This window comes from Fistularia commersonii, chromosome 9 (genome assembly GCF_037954325.1).
Source record: "Fistularia commersonii isolate RoL2024-O1a breed Wild chromosome 9, RoL_Fcom_v1.0, whole genome shotgun sequence".
Taxonomy (NCBI): domain Eukaryota; kingdom Metazoa; phylum Chordata; class Actinopteri; order Syngnathiformes; family Fistulariidae; genus Fistularia; species Fistularia commersonii.
In genome coordinates, this window is record NC_141292.1 from 2,998,658 (window position 1) to 3,019,829 (window position 21,172).

The 21,172-nt window shown below is 42.1% G+C and overlaps 1 protein-coding gene across 3 annotated transcripts; it reads right to left on the reverse strand.

Annotated features, from left to right (window-relative positions):
- Positions 1-57: 57 nt before the first annotated feature.
- hnrpkl (heterogeneous nuclear ribonucleoprotein K, like) lies at positions 58-17,108 on the reverse strand. 3 transcript variants are annotated; one of them, XM_086151934.1, is made up of 16 exons: positions 16,523-17,108; positions 13,939-14,045; positions 13,249-13,346; positions 12,517-12,573; positions 11,501-11,544; positions 8,910-8,982; positions 8,274-8,387; positions 7,227-7,355; positions 6,778-7,082; positions 6,644-6,697; positions 6,387-6,420; positions 5,480-5,495; positions 3,770-3,802; positions 3,577-3,644; positions 3,323-3,492; positions 58-1,281 (listed from the first exon to the last, which is right to left on the reverse strand). In XM_086151934.1, exons 2-16 carry the CDS (start codon positions 13,997-13,999, stop codon positions 1,251-1,253), a joined length of 1,287 nt encoding a protein of 428 aa, XP_086008060.1. In that variant the 5' UTR covers positions 14,000-14,045; positions 16,523-17,108; the 3' UTR covers positions 58-1,250. The 3 variants fall into 3 exon arrangements, with proteins under 3 accessions (XP_086008060.1, XP_086008059.1, XP_086008061.1); XM_086151933.1 differs by having other exon boundaries at positions 13,939-14,048; positions 16,523-17,107; XM_086151935.1 differs by lacking the exon at positions 13,939-14,045 and having other exon boundaries at positions 16,523-17,107.
- Between the last annotated feature and the right edge of the window lie 4,064 nt (positions 17,109-21,172).

Here is a 21,172-nt window from a genome sequence, read left to right on the forward strand (position 1 = left end):
ATGAGCGGGGTAGAAAAGTTTATTCCCCTCTAGGACAAAAAAATAAACACTACAACACATGGTGCGATATGATTTATTGACTGAACACCTGCTGGTACAGATATTAGACAAGGAGAAGGCGTGGCCGCCACTCGTGGACTCAAAGACAGTCTGTAAATACCCTTTCAAAATACTCTAAAATGCTTACAAAAATTAGAAACATGTATCCGACACGTTGACTGAGTCCATCCTGACGAGTGGTGGGGAAAATGGATCAAGAGGAGACGTCGTTTTAGATCTTCCTTTTGACCCTCGGGACCGTGAGAGAAGAGGGGAACAATGTGATGAGTCATGGTTTCTATGTAAATATATACAGTCATTTTTACAACGTCTTGTCTTTCAAAGAAACAGAAAAAATCTAAAAAGTCTTTCGATCACACTGGCACATTTATCAAAACTTAAAGCAAAGGCTTGACGTTATAGGAAATATGCTTATTTCTGTACTATCCATCAGTTTTGTATGCTAAATGCTAGGCTAAAGCTAGCAGCCTGTTAGCATGTGCGAGGAAACTGAGCGGGAATCACTGAAACTCGCTGATCCGTAGTTTGTTTTCAATTTGTACAAATACCATAAAGGAGTAGAAAGTATTGATTGAGTTTTTGAAGCACCGCCGGGGGGGTGATGTTAGCTTTGGACAAGCAAAAATAAGCATAACCCCAACAACGTCTGTTCTTTTAATGTCCATCTTACAAAAAAGCACTTTTATTTTACAGTGGAAAAGGATTTTTTTTTTTTCTTTTAATGAAAAAAAAAATATTGGAATGGTTCTTAAACCATTCTGTGACCATGCATTTCCATCTGGAGAGTGTGCTTAAACAATTGAGGAGGAGGTAAAACAAACAAACCAAAAAAAAAAAAGATTACATGAAATCGGTTACAAAAGGCTTACATTCTGCATGCTGTACTGTAATGGGGTGGCTCACAACATCAAGTATCACACAGATGGATTTACTTCAATTATGTCACAGAAAAATAATTACACCGGCACAGAGACTGACTGACTCCTTGGGTTGACTGCTGTTTGACAGCTTTAAGTTGTTTTGTTTTTTAAACTCCTAAATTAAAGTTGTAACATACAGATGGATGTTTTCATGGGTGATAGTGAGGAGACCGGGCACATCTACCCGCAGCAGAGGAATGTAGACTCTGACTAGAAGGAGCAAACAATATGGCAGCATGGCTTCTCTTCTTCTTTTTTCCTTCCTTCTTGCTAGAAGAATCGACCCGAGTACTGCTTCACACTGAAATAACAGAGGACGGTCATAAACTTTATGATCGGTCGCTGGCTCTAACAGCTTAGAATCACAAATCCATGTTCAGACAGTGGTACCCCTTTTTTCAGTCAAGCCATACTGCACTTACGGTTATTGCTTTACCGTTATTATAGATACCTCAATATTTTAAGGACAGGAAAATAATGTAATATTTGATTCTGCAAATGCTCGAAGTAAAAGATCACCAAAATATATTCATATGGCGGAAAATAAGCTCGCAGACAAGGGTTATTAGCCTCTCTCTCAAACCATATGGGGTCTGACTGATACCTAGAATTATGAACAAAGCCCAATCAAGATCAGATTTTTGCAGTCATTACCAATATCAGGGGTTAAAAATTCAAATCTACTCATCTGCCGATTTGAGAAGCAGCCAAACGTTGTATTACGGCAAAATTCAACCCTACTAACAACCATCGGGAGTCTAGCGCACATCAATTTTCCAGAGAGTTCAATGCAATGTCAGCAACAGCTCAGCATTAGAACGACAAACAGATGTTACTTTCATGTTGAAAACTGAAAAAATGCAAAAGTCAAAGTCAAATACTGGACAGTAAGACCCACACATCTATGTTCGTGTTAAAAAAAAAAAAATCATGCCACCTAGAAGATATCATGATCAATGTCATCAGTAATTTAAAGTAAATGGTGGGCATTGGTCCAAATGACATACATGCTCACTAGGTACTGAATATAAACCCTAATCACTACATCATGGAGCGCATCACTTTTTAACCTGTAAAGGCCAGCATACATTATGATACAGATAGATGGACATCTGCACCCTCCTCGATATTACGAGCTTGTGTACTCCTAAAGCAACTCATTTCAAAACACAGGTCATTACTGTGTTGCCAGATTACCCAGGCTTTCTGAGATAGAAAAATGTGGTTGCGGCCACGAGCACTGTCAAACATGCAGGAAGAAGTATCATTTCACAATGCAGCCCACTATTTCAGTGATTTTCATAACACGCAACGACCATACTTGAGATTTGAGTGCTGGTGTCACTGAAACAAAACAAAAACCAAAGATCCACAAAAAGCAACACAAGAAATAGATATGAGAACAGCAGGAAGAACGTCATGATGAGCAGTAATGAATCATATTTATCAAGACGGGCATTTTTCATTTAAGCACAAACTGGAGAGCGGTTATGATTTCAACACTTCCTCATTGTCTACGTGACCAATCACATTCATCATAACTTGATATTGTATTATGACAAATTGTGCTCTGCAAACCTCGAAACTGTAAGATTGACATATCATAAAGAGTATGAAGAACTAGCACGCTTCTAGTCACGGTCAGTTAACTCTTGACACCTTAATTAGACCGCTTTAGATAAAGTTGAATTTCGCAACTAAATTAAACTTCTGCAGGCTGGATAAGAAGCTGTGATTTTGCTGTTATATGAGATGAAATGCCTTTTTTCAGAATTTGGTCATGTGGATTTCATTGTAGAAATTGTAAGATGTGTGCCAAAGTCAAGAATAACATATGTCTGTAATGATCACTTTGACTTACTTCCAAAACCAAAATGAACCACTAGATTTAAACTTCAGCTTGAAAACGTTAAGTTGCAGCTATCAGTTTCTGTCAAAACCTTTTCTTTCTTGAGGACTTGTTTTATTGGTAAAATGCAAAAAAATATTCTTGAATCATCACATTCAGTTGAAACTCCCATTTTTTAGTCCAGCACCTTTTAAGACATTTCATTTACATTTGGAAAACTAAAAAGACGATGCGTCGTTTTTCACTCGACCACCCATGCCGACTGCTGCTAAAATAATCGCAGTTCAATCTCAACCGAATGCTCGAGTTTTGAAGAAGAAGAATGATGAAGAAGAATTCGGCGTCTCAGACGTTAACGTGACATGTAGAATAAATACTGGATAACACAAGTGAAACAGCATTAGGTGAATCTAGCCGTGGATAATCTAAGGGGCCGGCAGAGACCACATAGCTCTGCTGTGATGATTTCAGCAGAAATCACTTGTACACTTGCCTGTTCTGCAGCAGATACTGGGCATTCTGGATCTGGTCCTGTGTCCCTGTGATGGTGATGATACGGTCCTCAGAGCCCTCTAGTGGTTCATCAATCTTAATAGATGCCCCAGACTCATGGCGGATCTGTTTGATCCTTTGGCCACCCTTGCCGATGATGGAGCCAGCCAGCTGAAAGACGGGGGAAATTGGGGGTCGTCGTGTCTGTTTTCCCACGATGAGATTAATATCCCTGTGTGTTCCGGTTTTACTCACATCTTTCGGGATGGTGACCTGTGTCGTGATGACTGGGCCGCCTATATCGCTGTACGAGCCTCTGCCACCTAGGAGGTAAGTACAAGGTAAAATGGGTCTTAACTACAAGCATTGACTTCACAACAAAGTGAGAAACAATCCCTTTAGGAAAGAAACCGATTCACGGGGACAATAATGATCCATCTCCACTCACCAGACTGAAAGTGCTCCCAGGAAGAATTGTTGTCTTTGGAAAAAAAAAAAAAAAAAAAAAAAAAAAAACAGGAGGGGAAACAAGGAAGACAAAGGGTGAAAATACACCTCATATTGTGACAGTAAACAAATAATAAAACCTCCCAGACACCTCAAAACAAAGATGTAATAAAGGCAAACAGAGGGGTATTTGTTACTGTTGAGATCGGGAGACGTTATTCAACCTTAACAGTTTTACAACAGCGTTCAATGAAGCAAGTAATAGAAGATTTCAACTAGGCCAGCAAAATAATATCACTTTAACCCAATTATCTGAAACATTAATTGAGGACTTAAAAATAACATGCTATTAAACGACTTTTAGCGCTATGCATTACTTTGTAAAACTAAATACTTGAAGCGAGAAGAAGTGGAAGGGCTGTAGTACTCCTGTTCTAATATCAGTGGTAAAGAGAAAATGAATAGTTTTCCACAAGACTAAAAGACAATAAAGTATCCCTGATAACGGTCACAAAACATGCACGTACCAAAGTGGACAACTATGTGCTAAATAACAGTGTTGTGTGTGAGTGTGTACAGTTGTTCAAGTGTGGTTTCACACCTATTGATGGGGCTGGGCAATGAGGAAAAAAAAAAAACAACCAAATTATTCAGTTCCAGTTTTATAGGTAATTATTTTCTCACTTTAGTTTGTTTTAACCTGACTTTGAAAGCAAGTTCATTTGTTGAATAAATTAGCAAACACAACACCTAAAACAAATGTGCTTTTTTCTGAACAGTGACTTTGTTTTCAGCTGAATAAGTTATGCTAAATGTAAAATTAATGCATAGAATTGCAGCCTGACAAAAACATCACATTGCGAATGTTTGCACATCTCCCAACAGCGAAAAGCTTGTGGATGTAAGGTAAAAATCAGTAAAAGCACTTGCAACTGCTGCAGAAAACTAAAATGTTAACATTAACTGCAGTAAAAATGAATGGAAGGCGAGGTAAGACATGGGATAAATGATAACTTCTCTCTTTTTCTTGGTCAATAGCCAATGTAATCTTTTCAACATCCAATGCAATTTATTTTCGACCACACTGCAGAGAACATCTGTCACTTCTGTGGTATTACTAAACATATTATGACTGCCAAATGGCAGATGCACACATTTAAATACAATGCTTTTCAAAAGGGAGCCAGACACGGACAAACATGCCAACAATTTCAAGTCTGCAAAACTCAAAAATCATACTGTGAGTCCACAGTCTATTTACAATGCGTGACTCCGGGTCAAAAATGTAATTAAAGACACTTCCAGTCACTGCTAACTTTTCACTGAGAAGCCAATAATGGTTAAAACCAACAAGACGTTTATTACAGTGTTCAAAAGATGCACTGATCAAACTTTTTTTTTTCCCTTTTTAAGACTCAACACAGATACCGGCTTTGGTACCAATCAATACAACGGAGTAATCGATGACCTGAATGCTCCAGTGTTTTCAAAGAACAGGGATAATTTTGTACGCAAGAAAACTTCAGATGTCACATAAAGACAAGACACAGACCTTACTCTTTGTTCTTGAATTAGCATTTAGTAAAAAAAAAACAAAAAAAAACAATACAAATATCCATAATTTGTTAAATAAATCAACATTAATATACACTAAACATGAATGTTAGTTTACTGTATCATGACACATATAATACATATATTGTGTACTCACCGTAGCCGCCGCCACCCTGCATTTCAGGAAAGAGAGAATAAAAGATAGGACATAAAATTGGTTTAATTTTATAGCAACAAAAGCCATCAAGTCTCTTAGTTTTCTACAAATCTTTTCAATGACTTCATTAAAACAAACAGGCTGGATCTATTAACTTTGCAACAAATGATGAGACATGGATCTGGCATAGTTGTGGGAATATTACACAAGAACCTAATTTGCTAATTCCACAGCATTAAACAGTCTCAGCACATTTTCATAGACGTTCACGCTACAAATATCCCCACTCGCATTCGCTTGAATGATGTATTACTGCTCTAAAATCTTGGCCCTTCGGGTCACTAAAACAAAATCAAATAATTCTGGGGCTGTCCGGAGTCACAGTCATGCTCGAAGCGTTTCAAAAATGTGATTACGAGTCCAACTTCATTCCATAACGTCATTACATTTTCAAAATCCCACATCGGTGCAAGTCTTGCGGGTAAAAATGGGATTTCTGATATTTAAACTGATCAAAACATATGATCACAAACACATAACATGAACCGGTATGTAGTCCGGCCTGTATCCAATTTTGGGAGGGGGGGGGCCCGTTTGTTGCTAGGACCTGCGGGGAACTTGCTTTGGATTTGCTCTGGTTTCAGCTCAAGTTCATTTGCTAGCGTGGTAGATCTCCGGACTACGTGCTTGGCTGCTCTGTGGTAACCAAGGGAACAACTGTTGCCAGGCAACTACAGGCCTAGATCAGTGTGCTTACACAGCGAAAAGCATCAGTTTGCAAGTCTCTGTGCTTGTAGTACACCCATCCAAGAAATTCCACTCACCTATTGTCCAAGATAATTCACAGACATTCACACCCTAAAATCGGAGCGGCTGCAAACTTTCTGCGGAGCGACAAAGCACTCACCATGCTGTCATAACGGTCTCTGCCTCTTCTGTCACTGCAGACAAAAAAAAAAAAAAAAGATTTGCACTTCGGCTGTTTGTCTAATCTGGGATACCATAACATGACAAGGATCCGAATGGTTAGTTTGGTATGAACAAAGTGGTGATTGCGAGAAGGAAAGCAGATTTGAGAGTTTCTTGGGATCATTCTGCTGCTAAAAAACCTCTCCTTCTGCATCTGTGCGAAATTTAAATGACAGAATCAAGCTCCTCGCTCACCTTGGTCTGTCGTCCATGCTGCCATGATAGCTGCCATGTGAGAACCTGTCACCCCTACAAAGACGGGTAAAGAGAAATTCTATAAGTATGTAATTCATATTAAACTTTTGGAGTTTTAAGGTGAGTGTTCTCACCCTCTGGGTGGCGGCGGGGGTGGAAGGGGCAGGTTGCGAGCTCTGCTGCCCCCTCGTCCACCTCTGCTAAGCGGAGGTGGAGGACCTCGCCGCGGACTCATGTCGTCGTAATCCCTTCTGGAAGGAGGCAGCGGTCGACTGCCACGAACGGGGGGCATGCGCTCGAACCCCCCGCGGACACGGATCGGGAAGCCACCGACGGGTCGTCTGCCTCGCTCCTCGAACAACATCGTGAACCCTCCGTAATCGTACGTCTCGTCGTAGAAGTTCGGGTCGTACGGCTGGGCGCGACCTTTAATCGGTGCCTGTCGGGAAAAAGACACACGACATAAACGTGTTCAAGTTCTGTGTACTTTGCGACGGCGGATTCCAACTTTAACTCATAATATTGTGCAGCTATTTACAGCATTATTTTAAAGCTCGCAAAAAAAAAAAAAAAAAAAACAAACCTCTGACACCAGCTCCAGGATAACTTTTATACATTCAATGACACGCTCTGGCTTTCCTCCCACCAAGACAACTCTGTCAGTAGAGTGTGGGCAGCATTCCTGGAACAACTTGATGGTGGTCTGGGTATTCTGGCGCAAGGAAACATAAGCACGTTAGACCTCTGTCAAGCAATATTCTGGGCTCGCCAACGGGACCAGCGAGATAAATCATTTCTGCGCTTGCAAACGAATGCCCCTTTCACTCTGGCAATGCAACCTTCATCTTCCATAGGCAGTACTTGAACCTTGTAAGTACCAACACTAAAGTTCAGATTAGGTTTGGGCATTTGCAAGATTTGAGAGTGCAAAAGTAGCTCAGGCAAAGCCCAATTTAGTCAAGTGCCTGATGTCAAATTGACAAAAAAACAGCTATGTCTGAAATGGAACTAAGCCACATGATTTGCTCATGTGAACATGCTTTAACTGAAAGAATATGGCAACAGAGATCAAAATTGTGACATCATCCATTGTTAGGAATTAATTACCAGTAATATTGCATGTAAAATATTCCAACATATTTTTTCCCCATTAACTGGTGTTGTTGAAAGTAAAGGCCTTTCACTGCACACTGTACAGTGATATTATTACAGATTATTACAATGTTTTATATTTTCAATGGCTCAATAATCTCAAATATGGATGTAATATTTCTTGTCCCACATTTGGGTGATTTAGTTTTACCATCTATAAAGTTTTGTCAACATGGCCCGGCAAAAGAAGGCATCTAGATTTAAAAAAAAAAAAGAAGTTGTAATAAAAAGATTTCTCAAATATTCTGTCTCCCAGGTGTGTACTTAAAAAAAAAAACGGAGGAAATAATGTGGTTTTCCTGACATATTTTACAGTGTACCATTGAAACAAGTATGCTCAACCAGAGGCCGTGTCTTGTCCACACTAAGTCAATGAAAATGAGAAACCATTTGACATGGACCAACACATGCCATGTGCAGAACTGAAAAAAATGAGGGTGAGATGGGGAGAACCCCACTAACCAGGACTCTGCCCTACCTCTCTCAGCTCCTTTATCTTGGTACCTTTGACCCCAATGATGCCCCCCGCTAAGCTCTGATGGATCAGCAGGCGAAGCTCACAGTCAAAGTCGATCCCACTATAATGCTGGTACTACAGAAACACAGCACTGAATCAGGAACTCATATTTCACTGACATGATCATAGTCAGACTCGGCGAGGTCGACAATCGTCGGCACGGCAGAAACGTGATGGACACACTGGGGCAAAAATATGATATTGCATATTGTTTAGAATAAAATGTCCTTACAATGGCATTTACCAGGCAGTCATGTCGTGCAAACACACAACTATCGGTCCTGTCCACACTTTTAAATGCCCATAAATCTGCTGCTTTTAACCACTTTGGGACCGAGTATGTTTGTGCCAACTTCAAATGAAACCCGTCTTTATTTGATCAAATTTGAGTAAGAATCAAAGTGATAGACCAGCCAACAGATCTTGAACTAAATTACAATGACAAGACTCAGTACTGAAACAAGCAGATGGCGGTCTGACTTTAAAAGGCATTGTTTTTCATGCAAACTATTTATTTTCAGAATGCCTCAGCAAAATCTAGTGCGTGTCCACCAGGTTCTTAACAGCTTTCTTTTTATGGATTCATAGCTGTCCTACCTCCTCCAACGTTGGTATGATTTTCAGCAGAATCTCTCCGATTGTGTCAATGCTGGCATTCACACTCAGGATCCTGTCAGGGACCATTTTGGCAAACAGGAAGCAAGGAATTACAAATAAGATAAAAACCAATAGTGTAAAACAAAACCTGGTAAAACAGAAAAGCATGAGAGGCTCCAGCAAGAATTACAGAGAGACTTACATAACATTTGAAACTGAAAGGAAATATGAAGACTGCGGCAGACTTCGGACAATTTGAGCTTTTCCCCAACACTAGACCGATTGAATAAGCAGCTGACATGCACTTCATCTAATATTTTCAAAGTAAGAAGCCTTGAGAGAATGGGCAGCTTTAGATGGGCTAAAATTAACGTGCGACTGGCCACACAGAATTGGGAAGGGGAAGGGAGGGGGGTGAAATAGAGAGAGAGAGAGAGAGAGAGAGAGAGAGAGAGTGAGATAGAAATCATCTATTACCATCCCACCACCAGCAAGTTGGGGAAAAGGAACGTGAGAAACTGAAACAATAACTTGCCATGACAACTGTGCCACCAGCACACCTTCTCGTTGTGACCAGGGGTTGGAGAGGTAGAGTAAGGCAGGAGGGGGAAGGCTTCGGGCAGGGAAGGGGGTGGGGGGTTGGCGTGAAGGCTCTAGCCCCTTTTACACACATTTCACAGATATGGAACAACACCGCCCCCACCACTGTGTCGCTTTGTTTGCGCTGAACCAAACAAATGTGATGTTGCCCAAGTCGCGACCTTTATACTAGAATTTTGCAACTGAAGATACAACAGTATGTACTTATTTAAAATAAGCTGCCCAAAAGCGTCGACTTCAAATACAGCTGTGTGGTTACCCTGGTGACCAGCTAAAGCTTCGTCCGTACTGAGAGAATTTCATTTTTATAGTTGCCAAAGTTGTGCTACGTTTATCGCCCCACTCCAGATTACTCCAAAGCTTTCAGACCGGTCAAATGCAGAATAGATTTGATGGACTAGGCGCCTTAAATGGCCTTTTCCACAGAAACCGACTTCCTCTCCACTCATCATTGGACGGACAGAACAATGGTGCGGTGGCAAAGCCGAAATGGCTGCTTTTCTGTGATTTTAATCTCACTCATTCCGCACGTCACTGTTGGTCATGTACAACAATTAGCTAATGATTGGTTTTGCTTTAGCAGGTCAGCAGTAAACAAGGTTGAAGTTAAATCTTGTTCTAACCCCATCTGCGTGATGGCAAGCGTAGCCGCGCCATCAATTCAAACAGCCCGCTTTGCATGACAGCAATCGTGAAAAGCCCATGAACAATTTGAAAACATCATGTCGGGGGTGTCGTCCTGACATGCTAGATGCTACGTTTTTTTGGTCTTCAACTGTCTGCTTGCCAATTAGAAAGTCATTATGCGAGCGTCTTGGAGCTGATGGTGAGAATGGGGAAAATTCAATGGAAACATAACATCTAATTCAGCTCCGATCAGCCTCAGCGACAGACTACAGTCTGCATGTAGAAGGAACAACCGTCAAAAAGCTGCCAGCCGCCGCCGCCGTAGTTATACAGGAAACGTGGCTGTTATATTGTCTGAGTGAGGGGGGGGGGACTCCAGAAATCACCGTAATCCAATTTTGACAACCCAAACTGGTTTTCTTTGTAAAATGTGATATGCATTTCTGGGTCGTACAGATTTAGATTATGCTCGCTAGGATGGAGGTAATTTCACATCATAAAATCAAAGTTTAAATAACGGAATCTTCTGCTGCTTTCTACGGTTGTGGACTTTAACAAATGGCATGGCCTAATAGCTGGGTAATGCAGTGTAAAAGGGGCTAAGGTAGGTAGTGAAAAAGAGGAACAGATCAGAGGCTTGAGGTGTGGAAGGAAATGTGAGTGGTTGCAAGTACTTTATGGCACAGGATAAGGAGCGGGTGTTGGGGAGGTATGAAAAGTTTGACAGGCAGGTCTGATCTGATGTAGCCTGAGAAATTCAACAGAGGGGGAGGGGGGGGTCAGCAAAATGAAATAAAAGAGACAATACGAATGAATGACACACGGGGGAACGGAACCGACAACAACCAGCAATCTGAGATCTCATGGACTCCGATGCTGGAAAACAGTGGGGTTTGTAGAGGGGATGGGATTAAAAAGACCAGGTAGGCCAAAGGACAGAAATAGGAAAAAAAAAAAAAAAAAAAAAAAAAAAAAGAGGTTTGCTCTCCACAAGTTTCATGGTAAATATTAATTTGACAGCAAGGAAGGAAGAACATTTGTGGTGTTAACCATTAGATATTTGGTAGTGGGTTGTCAATGACTTTCAGCATGGACAATAAACTGACAAGAGTCCAAATCAATGGAGATGCTTAAAATGGACAGGAAAAAATTAAAAAAAAAAAAAAAAAAAAAAAAAGGAACAATACACGTCTCTTACAAGTGGAGGGGGGTGGGGTAGTGGTGTTTGGGGGGGGAGGGGAAGGGGGGGTGAGGGGACGGTCATGTATATAAAAAATGTTAAAATGAAACAGAAGGCAGGTTATCAAAAGACATGTGTTTCACTGATCTAATCAGGCAGTGAGGCAATAACTGGTGGGACATACCGCTCTGGGCCACTGCTGTCTGGGACTGATACACTGGCATTGTACTGCATGGGCCGAGGTGGTGGTGGTGGTAGTGGTGGTTGTGGTGGAGGAGGTTGGCATTGGGTGGGGGCATTCAATCACGAGATGTCAAGTTAGGTGCCCGTATAAGGTGGGGCACAGTTTATGGGCAGGGCCAACCGGGTGTGTCAGGTGGGCGGGCGTTCAGGGGTGGGCGGAAGTTGGGCCAACGTCAAGGTGGGCAACGCAGGAGGGGCATGTCGATCCGGTACATGGGCAACGGAGGAAGGTGGCCAAAAATTAAAAAAAATAAATAAAAAATAAAAATAAAAAAATAAAGTAAAGGAGAGGGGGAAGAGGGGGAGAAGGAATACATTTTTAATTGAATGCAAGCTATACTTTGTCCCAAAAGTGAAACGAGAGACTTTGCGCTGATTAAAGAACAGGTATTGTGACCTGCTCAAAAAATAAGTTTAATTAACAGACTGAAGAACCTCCGAGATTTATGTCCTGCAAAAATAAAAATAAAAAAAAAAATTTAAAAAAAATGTTTTTTTTAAATAGGCATGTCCACTCGGGGTTTAAGACACTTTGTGTCACGTCAAGGACAAATCTATTGGGGAACTGGAATCAGGTAGTAATCCATAGAAAGACATGCTTGCAAACAAAGTCCAACAAATCTGACAACGCTTTTATTTCATTATCGTCTGTCTCTCAAGACGTCTAAGACGTGTCTGTGTGTGTGCATGTGTGTGTGTACACTTGAGGCTTAGAGATATTGTAAGACAGGAATCTTAACAGTGCATGACAATATCTTGTCATAAAATAATTAATGACAATACAGTGAACAGGGGATGCACAATTAAGCCGTAGGGCTATAAAAATGAACAACCTTTTACATAAATTCAGAGACCGCAGTCAATAAAGTCCATGCAGGTTCTGAAACCGAGGCATTATCAGCTAACAAATTCTCTGCCGCTAGTTTGCAAACGCAATACTTTTTCACTGTTACTCACGTCTGTGCGCAGGGCTTTTATGTTCTTGCCACCTTTTCCAATAACAGCACCAGCGTTCTGCAAAGCAACGAGGGGGTAAATCACTCACAAATGTGTTTCAACGACAAGAACCCGCAGTTTAGCCCGATAGCTTTGAGAATCAAGAACCAGTTTCAGGTAGCAAATTGTTCCACTCTCCCGGAGCCACTGGAATTAGATTAGTCATACAATTCCAATTGTTCATAGCCGATTGATTCATCTCTTATCAGTGCTAATAGGTTCGTATCCGACACTGTAAACGGCGATGTCGTTATTATGATACAACCGTGGAGGCTGCAACTTTCACCTCATGTTTCATAAACCTTGCTAGGATTTTCAACACTGACTAAACAGGAACATTATGTATCACAAAACAAAATGTATGAATAAAATCCATTATGCAGTGTCACATAATATTCTGTGCATTCCATGAATTTCCATGTCATATTTTTCACACCACCGGAAATGCAGTTGGATAATTGCCTGCAGAAGCTCTCCTGGCAGAGCAGAACAGACAGTAAATCACAAGTAGTTTTTAAATCTGAGCAAGTAAAACAAGTGATATGATGATGATGATGATGATGGTGCTGCTTCTCAACCACTAAGTGAAGTCATCATTAAGCAGACCACAAGCCACAACTGACAAAAGCCTGAGGGGCAAAAAAATAATAAATAATGTCATCCGCTCCATCTCGAGAGCAAATCGGCCTTTACCTTGCTCTGGAGTAGCACACGTAGCTCCACCATTTCGTCTGTGTTGCGAGAACGTTTGAAGGTCTGCTCTTCGTCCATGTCCTCAGCTGGCCTTTTCCCTAAGTAGGAAGACAGTCGGTGATCAGCTATTAAATCCACCGTGTAGAATTTTGCTACAGCTGTGCAAATATCACAATAATATGGGTCTTTTTTTTTTTTTTTTGGTCTTTGAGTTTTTAATTTTTTCTAAACACAGAAGTCGCCACACATTATGGCTATAAATAGTTGGCTTATGCTTCGGTTGTCTTTTGAAGTAATTGCACCGTTTTAAGATAACTGCCTCCGCTAAACCTCAGGTGTTGGGACTACAGTATGTTCCATCTATTCCCGGAATGGGTTTCACTGTGCGGCCAACTGTGTCCTGGAATGAAACCAGAGTTACTGTGTACCCTTCCTGGATTAAAACACGGGCAGATCTGTTTAGGACTCACAGAACAGCAGTATCTTGGACAGGAAAATGCCTCAACCATCTGACATGTCCGCATGCTGTGTAATGCCAGCCAGAAATGTTCTATTTTCTGTTTCCTCCTCCCTTGAGTGGACCGATTAGTCAATACATCTACGCGCTGTATTTGATGCGGCCTCTCTCACTTCATCCGTATACCTGAAAGGCTGATTTTGAATGGAAACCCAGGGCGTGCATGATCTTACCATTAGTGTCAGTATTGCTAAATGTGATGTCTTCCTCCTGCTGTTCAATTTTCACCTCCATTGTCTGGCACTTGTAGTGGAAAACAAACAGGCCCCGCTCCCTGGATCTGCTGAGATCGGGGACATAACACAATCAGCCCGGATTGTGGGTTGTCATGATCTCGGGAATACGACGAGAAGATAGAGGATCTCCTCTTTTTCTATGCACGCATAGTGTTTGGATTGCATCGGACAAACTCTGTACAAAACACAAGCCATTTAAATCTCCACTTTGCTTGTTATCCTACATAGTAATTCGTTTTTTTCCAACAATTAGCAATTCAATATCCAACTTGATTTGAAGCTTTTCCAGGTGAACTCTCTACCAAACCAGAAACTGTGTGTCGTCACTGTGCTCAGCAGTTTTACCAAGAACATAATTCACTGCTTTTGCTTCAGAAATTAAAAACTTACTGTTATCTCACAACATCATGTGAGTTTTAGGCTCTCCTATATATATGAAAATATATGAAAACAATGACTGAGGAGTAAAATCACAAACATGGGATTCTTTGAGATTATTAGCATGGTTGTTTGATGACTTTTCTGGGATTGCCATTAATTGTGGGTTTTCCATGTTGCAAGCACAGAGCAGAAATGTCAATCAGGCAAGTTTCCCAAAATGGTAGTCTCATCTCTTTCAAATGTTGGTTGATGCTGGGTTATGTGCCCCTGCGTGGACATTCTCGATATCATCTGTGCTCATTTTGTGGAATGGATGACTTGACAATGAACAGTGCCGACAAATCTACCCAGCTCAACAGTTTATACCAAAAAAGAAATAAATGACTAAATTAGAAAAACAAATTCTAATCACCTTTTTCAGACTATTATTTGGCTAAATCCACAATGGAAATGTCTAATAATGGTAATATATTTTACAGTCATTCCTAAAAAATTACTCTTTTCAACAGTACTGGATATTGCACTTTTTGCAATACGTGATGAATTTGTGTGTAAAAAGTGTCAGGTTCATGTGAAAATCAAAAAATATGACGGAAACATGAAATGCAATAAGAAGAGAGGAACTTGAAACGTTTAATTAAGTATTCTGGCCAGGAAATTAGTTTACAGAAAGTAAAAAGAAGAGACTGCAAAATACAAAGTACTGTTCCCCAAATTGTGACACGATTTACAAGTTATGGCACTCGAGATCTTTTAAGTGTTCAACATTTTTCATTTAAATAGATGCCGTCTATGCTAGATTCAACTTTTGGCCTTTGAATTGAGTGTATCTTTCTACTAAATTCACCGAAATGGATTGAAACAGACATTTAGAATCAAACCAACTATTACTTTTGTCTCTATTGTGTTTAATTAACCTTATTCTGTTTTCCAGGAGGCAAAACAGTGTGTCAAGGGTAAATATCCTCTAATACTATGATGATCATAGATTATTGTTTACAGTGAGATCACCAAGCACGTTGGATAACAATTATTCTAAGTCGTATTAGTGACTACCTTCAAATGGACAAAAACGGAACTTTAACAGGCACTATTACAAGTGAAAATATAACTTATCTGAGCCCTGATTGTTGTATTTGTTTTGATTAGGGGACAGATCAGGGGTTCTGAAAGGGAGGGACAACGGTTTGTTTGTTTGTTTTCCCCCCAATGTAGCTAGATCTAATCTCATGTCTTACCAACTGTGCAAAACCTACAATTTAATGAAATTGTAAAAAAATAGAAAGAGTTGCTTGTCACTTCAGTTCTACTACCACAACGTGGTGAGTGAAATGTAAAATTAATTACATCTTTCAAATTTTTACCTAAATATAAAACACGGTCAGCTTACATTGCAGTCTGGAGGATGCGATCCACTCCCCCCTTACAAGTCAGGACGCAAGGAAGCATCACTGTCAAACTGAGGCCTACTAATTTGAACGAATATTGTGCTCTATGCAAAAGGGTGAGGGAATAAAAAGAAATAAAAATGTTGAGCGTCCATAAAACCGACAGAAGCAGAAAAAAAATACTTCTTTGCAAGCACCTGTTCGTTCGCATGTGACACCAAACAAACGGTGATTCGGAAGGAAGCGTCCGCTCCCTCCGCCCGTCCCTCCGCTCTTTTGGGCCGTTCAAACTCACCAACACCACCCGGAGACGCCACCCAGACACACGGGGTGTGTAAATTCGCCACCGGGGTCGATTTATTTCACGTTAAACGAGACCGACGGTCACCTCGTTTGACTGCCGGTGAGCGGAGGTTAGCATTAGTTAGCTAGCATTAGTTAGCTAACATTAGTTAGCTACCTTCGTGGTCAGTGTGGCTAACTTGGCATGACTTTAGTGTGCTAACAGGTTTGCGTGGCTAGCAAGTGTGCGTGTGTGTGTGTGTGTGAGGCGTGTCTCCCCCCCGGTGTGTGAACACGTTGAGGCTGAGACGCTTCAACATCCACGAACGAGAAAATACACGGACAACCCTTTCCTGTCAGCGGTCGAATCGTTTTGAAAGAAAAAAAAAGAATCACGGTCGATATATGTGTCTCCGGGTGCAGCGTTACGGTACACAGCAATTCACGGAAAGCATGTAAGGAAAACAAACCTGCAGTAACAACGCGTTCACTGCGGTCCTCCACGGCTCCACCGGAGACGTTTGCACGTTTCCAGCATGGAGCGCAGACGTTTCTGTGGGTGATCTCGATTCGTCGGCGCTGACTTGAGGGTTGTGTTTCCTTCAGGCGACACGGCAGCACAAGCGGGCGGTAGACAAGCTAATTTCATGCACCACACTGATATGGCTTATTCCTGCCACGCGGAACAACCTATCAAACTCTTCTTAAAGGCACATGGGGGATTTGGACCCGGATTGCGGACTCGCAGGGTCTTGCGTTGGCACTGATTCAGAAGACGCCCACATTCGTGGGTTTTTTTTTTCGCCCTGATTTTTGACTGCCAAGGGTTAATTCTCAAAGCGTGAAGGTTATGTTGACTCCATTTGATACCAAAGTCTACAGTTACGTCACTGAGTTTAACGAGAGATTATCAGTGGGGGCATCTTTTGCAATGATGACTCAGTTGACCGGTTAAAGAGGTAAATTAACAGGTGACCAGACAATTGTCACAATTAAGACAAATTTGTCTTGTCAAAATCGCAACGCAGCATCAGGGCGGCACAGGCCGTTGTCTCCCTGAATGCAGGGGGTTGCGTCAGGAAGGGCATCCAGCGTGAAACTTTTGCCAAAACTAAACATAATAACTAGATCATACCGGATCGGTTGAGGCCCGGGTTAACAACGGCTGGGGACCTACAGGGAACCAATGGAGACTGGGCTACTGTAGGTCAAAGGAGAGGAGGAAGGTGTGTTTGGAAGCAGAGAAAGAAGAGGACGTAGTGAGAGAGGATATGAAGGTAGTTTGTGTGAGAGAGGAGGATGCAGAGAATAGGGTTAGATGGAGAAGGTTGATTCACCGTGGTGACCTCTGAAGGGAAAAGCCAAATGAAGAAGAAGTCTTGTCAAAATCAAACCAAAAGGTGGCAAGATAAACACAAGGATGTTCCCTTTAGCTACATAAGCTACGTGAGATTATCTCCATTGACCCTGGTGGATCGACAATTCATTCATTGTCAGTTTACCTTCCGATATCTCTGAATATTGTGGCGAGTCAAGAATGTGGGAGGTTTATGTTGATGCTTGTTTTCAGTGTGATTTTGGGGGTTGCTTGGAATGATGTGGGTGTGGTTTGGGGGTGCAATGGAAATTCAGTTTTGTTTTTTTTTTACCTGGAATTGAGAGGGAACAGTTAGTTATATTGCAGGCTCATGTGGCATGGCTATGGCCAACAACAGCTATTGCTCATTAAACAGACATTTTACCGTCACCCAGGCGTTTCCCTTACTAAAACACTACAATATGAAGAGAGAGGCCTGTTGGCCATTACCCGTATGACAAAAGCACATATGTGAAAGCCTGAGAATGTTACGTGATAACGAAAGTATGTATGTGCAAACCCTCCATAGGGAATGAATTGAAGTGTCTGTTTTTTTGGGAAAAAAAGGATTTCACACGAGCGTCTGTGACAGGGCTCTGGGTGATTTCAACCAGAATGAAAATCGCCCCAAAACGGTAAGCTCCCCACGGAGCGGCTCCGCACGCTGATTGGACATTACATTCAGGGGCAGTGACAATATTAGAACTGCTGAAACAGCGGTAGAATGTGATTTTAAAAATTCCCTCCTTTTACGAGCTTTGGTGGTGCGTCCTCCAGTTCGCCCTTTTAAACAATGCACCCCTGTAAATACATGTTAGGTGAATTGTTATGACTGAGCACAGATAGGTTCATGAGCATCTCCTCAAAAATAAACCCAAATTAAGTCAAATATGAAAACAAGAAAATTATGACAAATTGCAAAAAAAATTAAAAAAAAATCTAATAACACAGTCATAGTGTTCTCTAAAAGCTAAGCAAAAAACATTAACAACAAGATATTTCTATATTTTTTCCTGATACACCTTTAATCCAAAATATGCAGAATTACAGAGAAATTACCTTCAATTTAACCGTATTTCATTTCCCGAGAAATTATACACCGGCTTATGGTTGATTGATCCTTCAGGACTTTGTGCATCAATCAATTCTGGACATGCCTCACCACAAAACTCTTTTAACATTCAAATTTTCACGAGAAACTGCGGCCACGTTAAAAAGAACATATGACAGCTCACTCAGCTGATCAAAAGCACGTCCCAGCCCCAGCCAATCTTTTGGCCGCATTTAGAGACTCACAACCAGTCACCCATCTTGGCGATTTAGGGTCTCCAATGAACCTACTGATGATTTTGGACGATAGGAGGAAGCTGGAAAAGCTGAGGGAATCCCACACAAACATGCACATTCACAGAAAGGCCGCCTGTCGGATTTGAACCAGGGACTTTCTTGCCATGCGGCCGAACAGCTAAATGTGTCGCCCATGTGGATATACAACAGTCTGAAATCCTCTGAAAGGCCTAAACCCACAGAAAATATTATCAACTGAAGAAAAAAAAACAAGTACGTGCGATGGTTTTTACATGGAGGGGCAATTACATTTTAAAATGCCTGAATTCTATTTGCTCTTTTGGGCTTTAATGATTACCTAAAAACAAAACTTTTCTGACCTTGCTGCAGTTCAACGTTCGAGACATATGTTGCTCAAGAGGAACAAAAGGCAGAGGTTTTCGTGAAGGCGCACCGAGGTCAAGAGTCACAGCGGGTTAGACCTTCGTCTGACGTGGATATGAGGGATTATCCAGACCGAGACGTCGGTAGGTGGCAAACTGAAAATCATTTCATTGCCTTCAAAAGGAATTGTAATCTTCATTACATGACCTGAAGTTTAACCTGATCAACAAGCACAATAGGAAAAAAAAAACTAATAATAAAATTTCTTTCAAACACACTCCATCAGTGTCCTCAGACCAGCCAGTTTATCCGTGGGTTTTCTGCAGTGATGAAATGATGGGGCCATGAGATCAGACTTATTAATCCCACACGGCCGGGCGGAGCGGCGACCTCGCCACCTATTTATTGCAAATCAAAAGCCCGAATTATGTCCACATTTGATCTATTTCAAACATCCCCTTTCTTAGTTCTGTCATGGAGCCTCTGATATAGGCAAGGATCTATTGCAAAATAAAGAGCTCTCTTCCCTCTCCTATACTCTGAGGTTACCATGGAGACAGATATAATTCAGTTCTTGATGTTTCTCATGAAAAAAAAAAAAAAAAAACCTGCGTACATATTTTCATCTGCAACCATAGCGACACTTGACATTGTCCGCACTATTTGTAAAAAGCAAGTCACCATAGCGACACTAACCATCCAGGCTGTGTCATAGATCATGTGTCCTGGCTGAGTATGCGTCCTCATCACGGGTGAAATTTAGAAATCTACTTGTTAACAGGAGTCAAACGTCGATCCGCACAGCGATGCTCAAAGTAATTGGGAATACTTTTAACGGCGACAAATGGATACACCACTGTGTTTATCGGTGGACACCCTCAAATCATGATCGATGCTTTCGCCTCGAACTTTTAATTCAAACGCGTCTCCATCAATTCAAATGAAGCATTTACAATCGCACGCTTTTCAATCCCGGCCCGCCGAGAATTAACAAGAAAGAAAAACAGAATATGTCTTCGCACAAAGAGAGGGAGAATTATGATCACTTTTCGGTTGGAATTCTGCTGCCGTACCCCCTCCCCAAACCCCCACCACCACCGATCACTGGCTGGAGTGAGACCCATTTGGAGCTTGCAGACATAGTATAGGTAATTATTTTTCATAGATGCATCCCGAGTTGTGCGTCAACGGTACGTCACACTATAGGCCTAATGGCCAACCCTACAAGTGTTGGTGTGGAAAAAAATAAATAAAAAAAAAAAAAAAAAGGAGGGGAGGTGAGGAGGGCTGGGCTCATCCAATGCATGGTTCCGGAGTAACTAAGACAGATCACGACATAAGAGTTTACATCCATGTTGTTGTTGTTGTGGCTGCTCTACACTTGACCCTGCGCAGATTAAGACTGCGGCTGCCGATGGCGGTGGCTGCTGCACGATAGTAAAAATAATAACAATAGGAATGATGGTTTTTTTATAATAATCATAGAAAAAAAAATACAATTTGAATGTTCATGAATAAGTAAATATCCCGGGTACCGTCGCAGCCGTCTCTCTCCGCTCAACCCCGCGGCTGCAGGAGATGCGCTCGTCCGCGGCGGGTAATCGATAGACGGATGCAGGTATGCCTTCCTCCCCGCACACGCAGCATCAGCACGCATCCCCGCTCCCCGCGCCTCCTCCGCGCCGCCCCGCACAGGAGCCCTGCCTATTGATCCCGCAACATCTGGAACGCGTCACATTCGCCTAACGGGCCTCGGAGAGACGGACGGACGAGGAGCGGCGGCGGCGGCGGCGGCGGCGGCGGCGGCGGCAGCGGCGGCGCTCCGGGGACGGACGGACCGCCCGGACACCTTCGCTCGGCTGCAGCGGCGGCGGCGGTGTCGAAATGCGGTAGCAGGCTTTGCGGAGGAGCCGGGAGGAAGGCCGGTCCACAGCACCTCGGTGCTGAGAACCGTGGGCTCTGCGCATCCATCCCCCCCCCCCCCCCCCCCCCCCCCCCTCCCCACGATCGCTCCCCCTCCACCCACTCAGGATTAACTTGCCCGGACGACGTCGGCGAGGGACGAAATCCTAATTCTATTTGATCACATTTG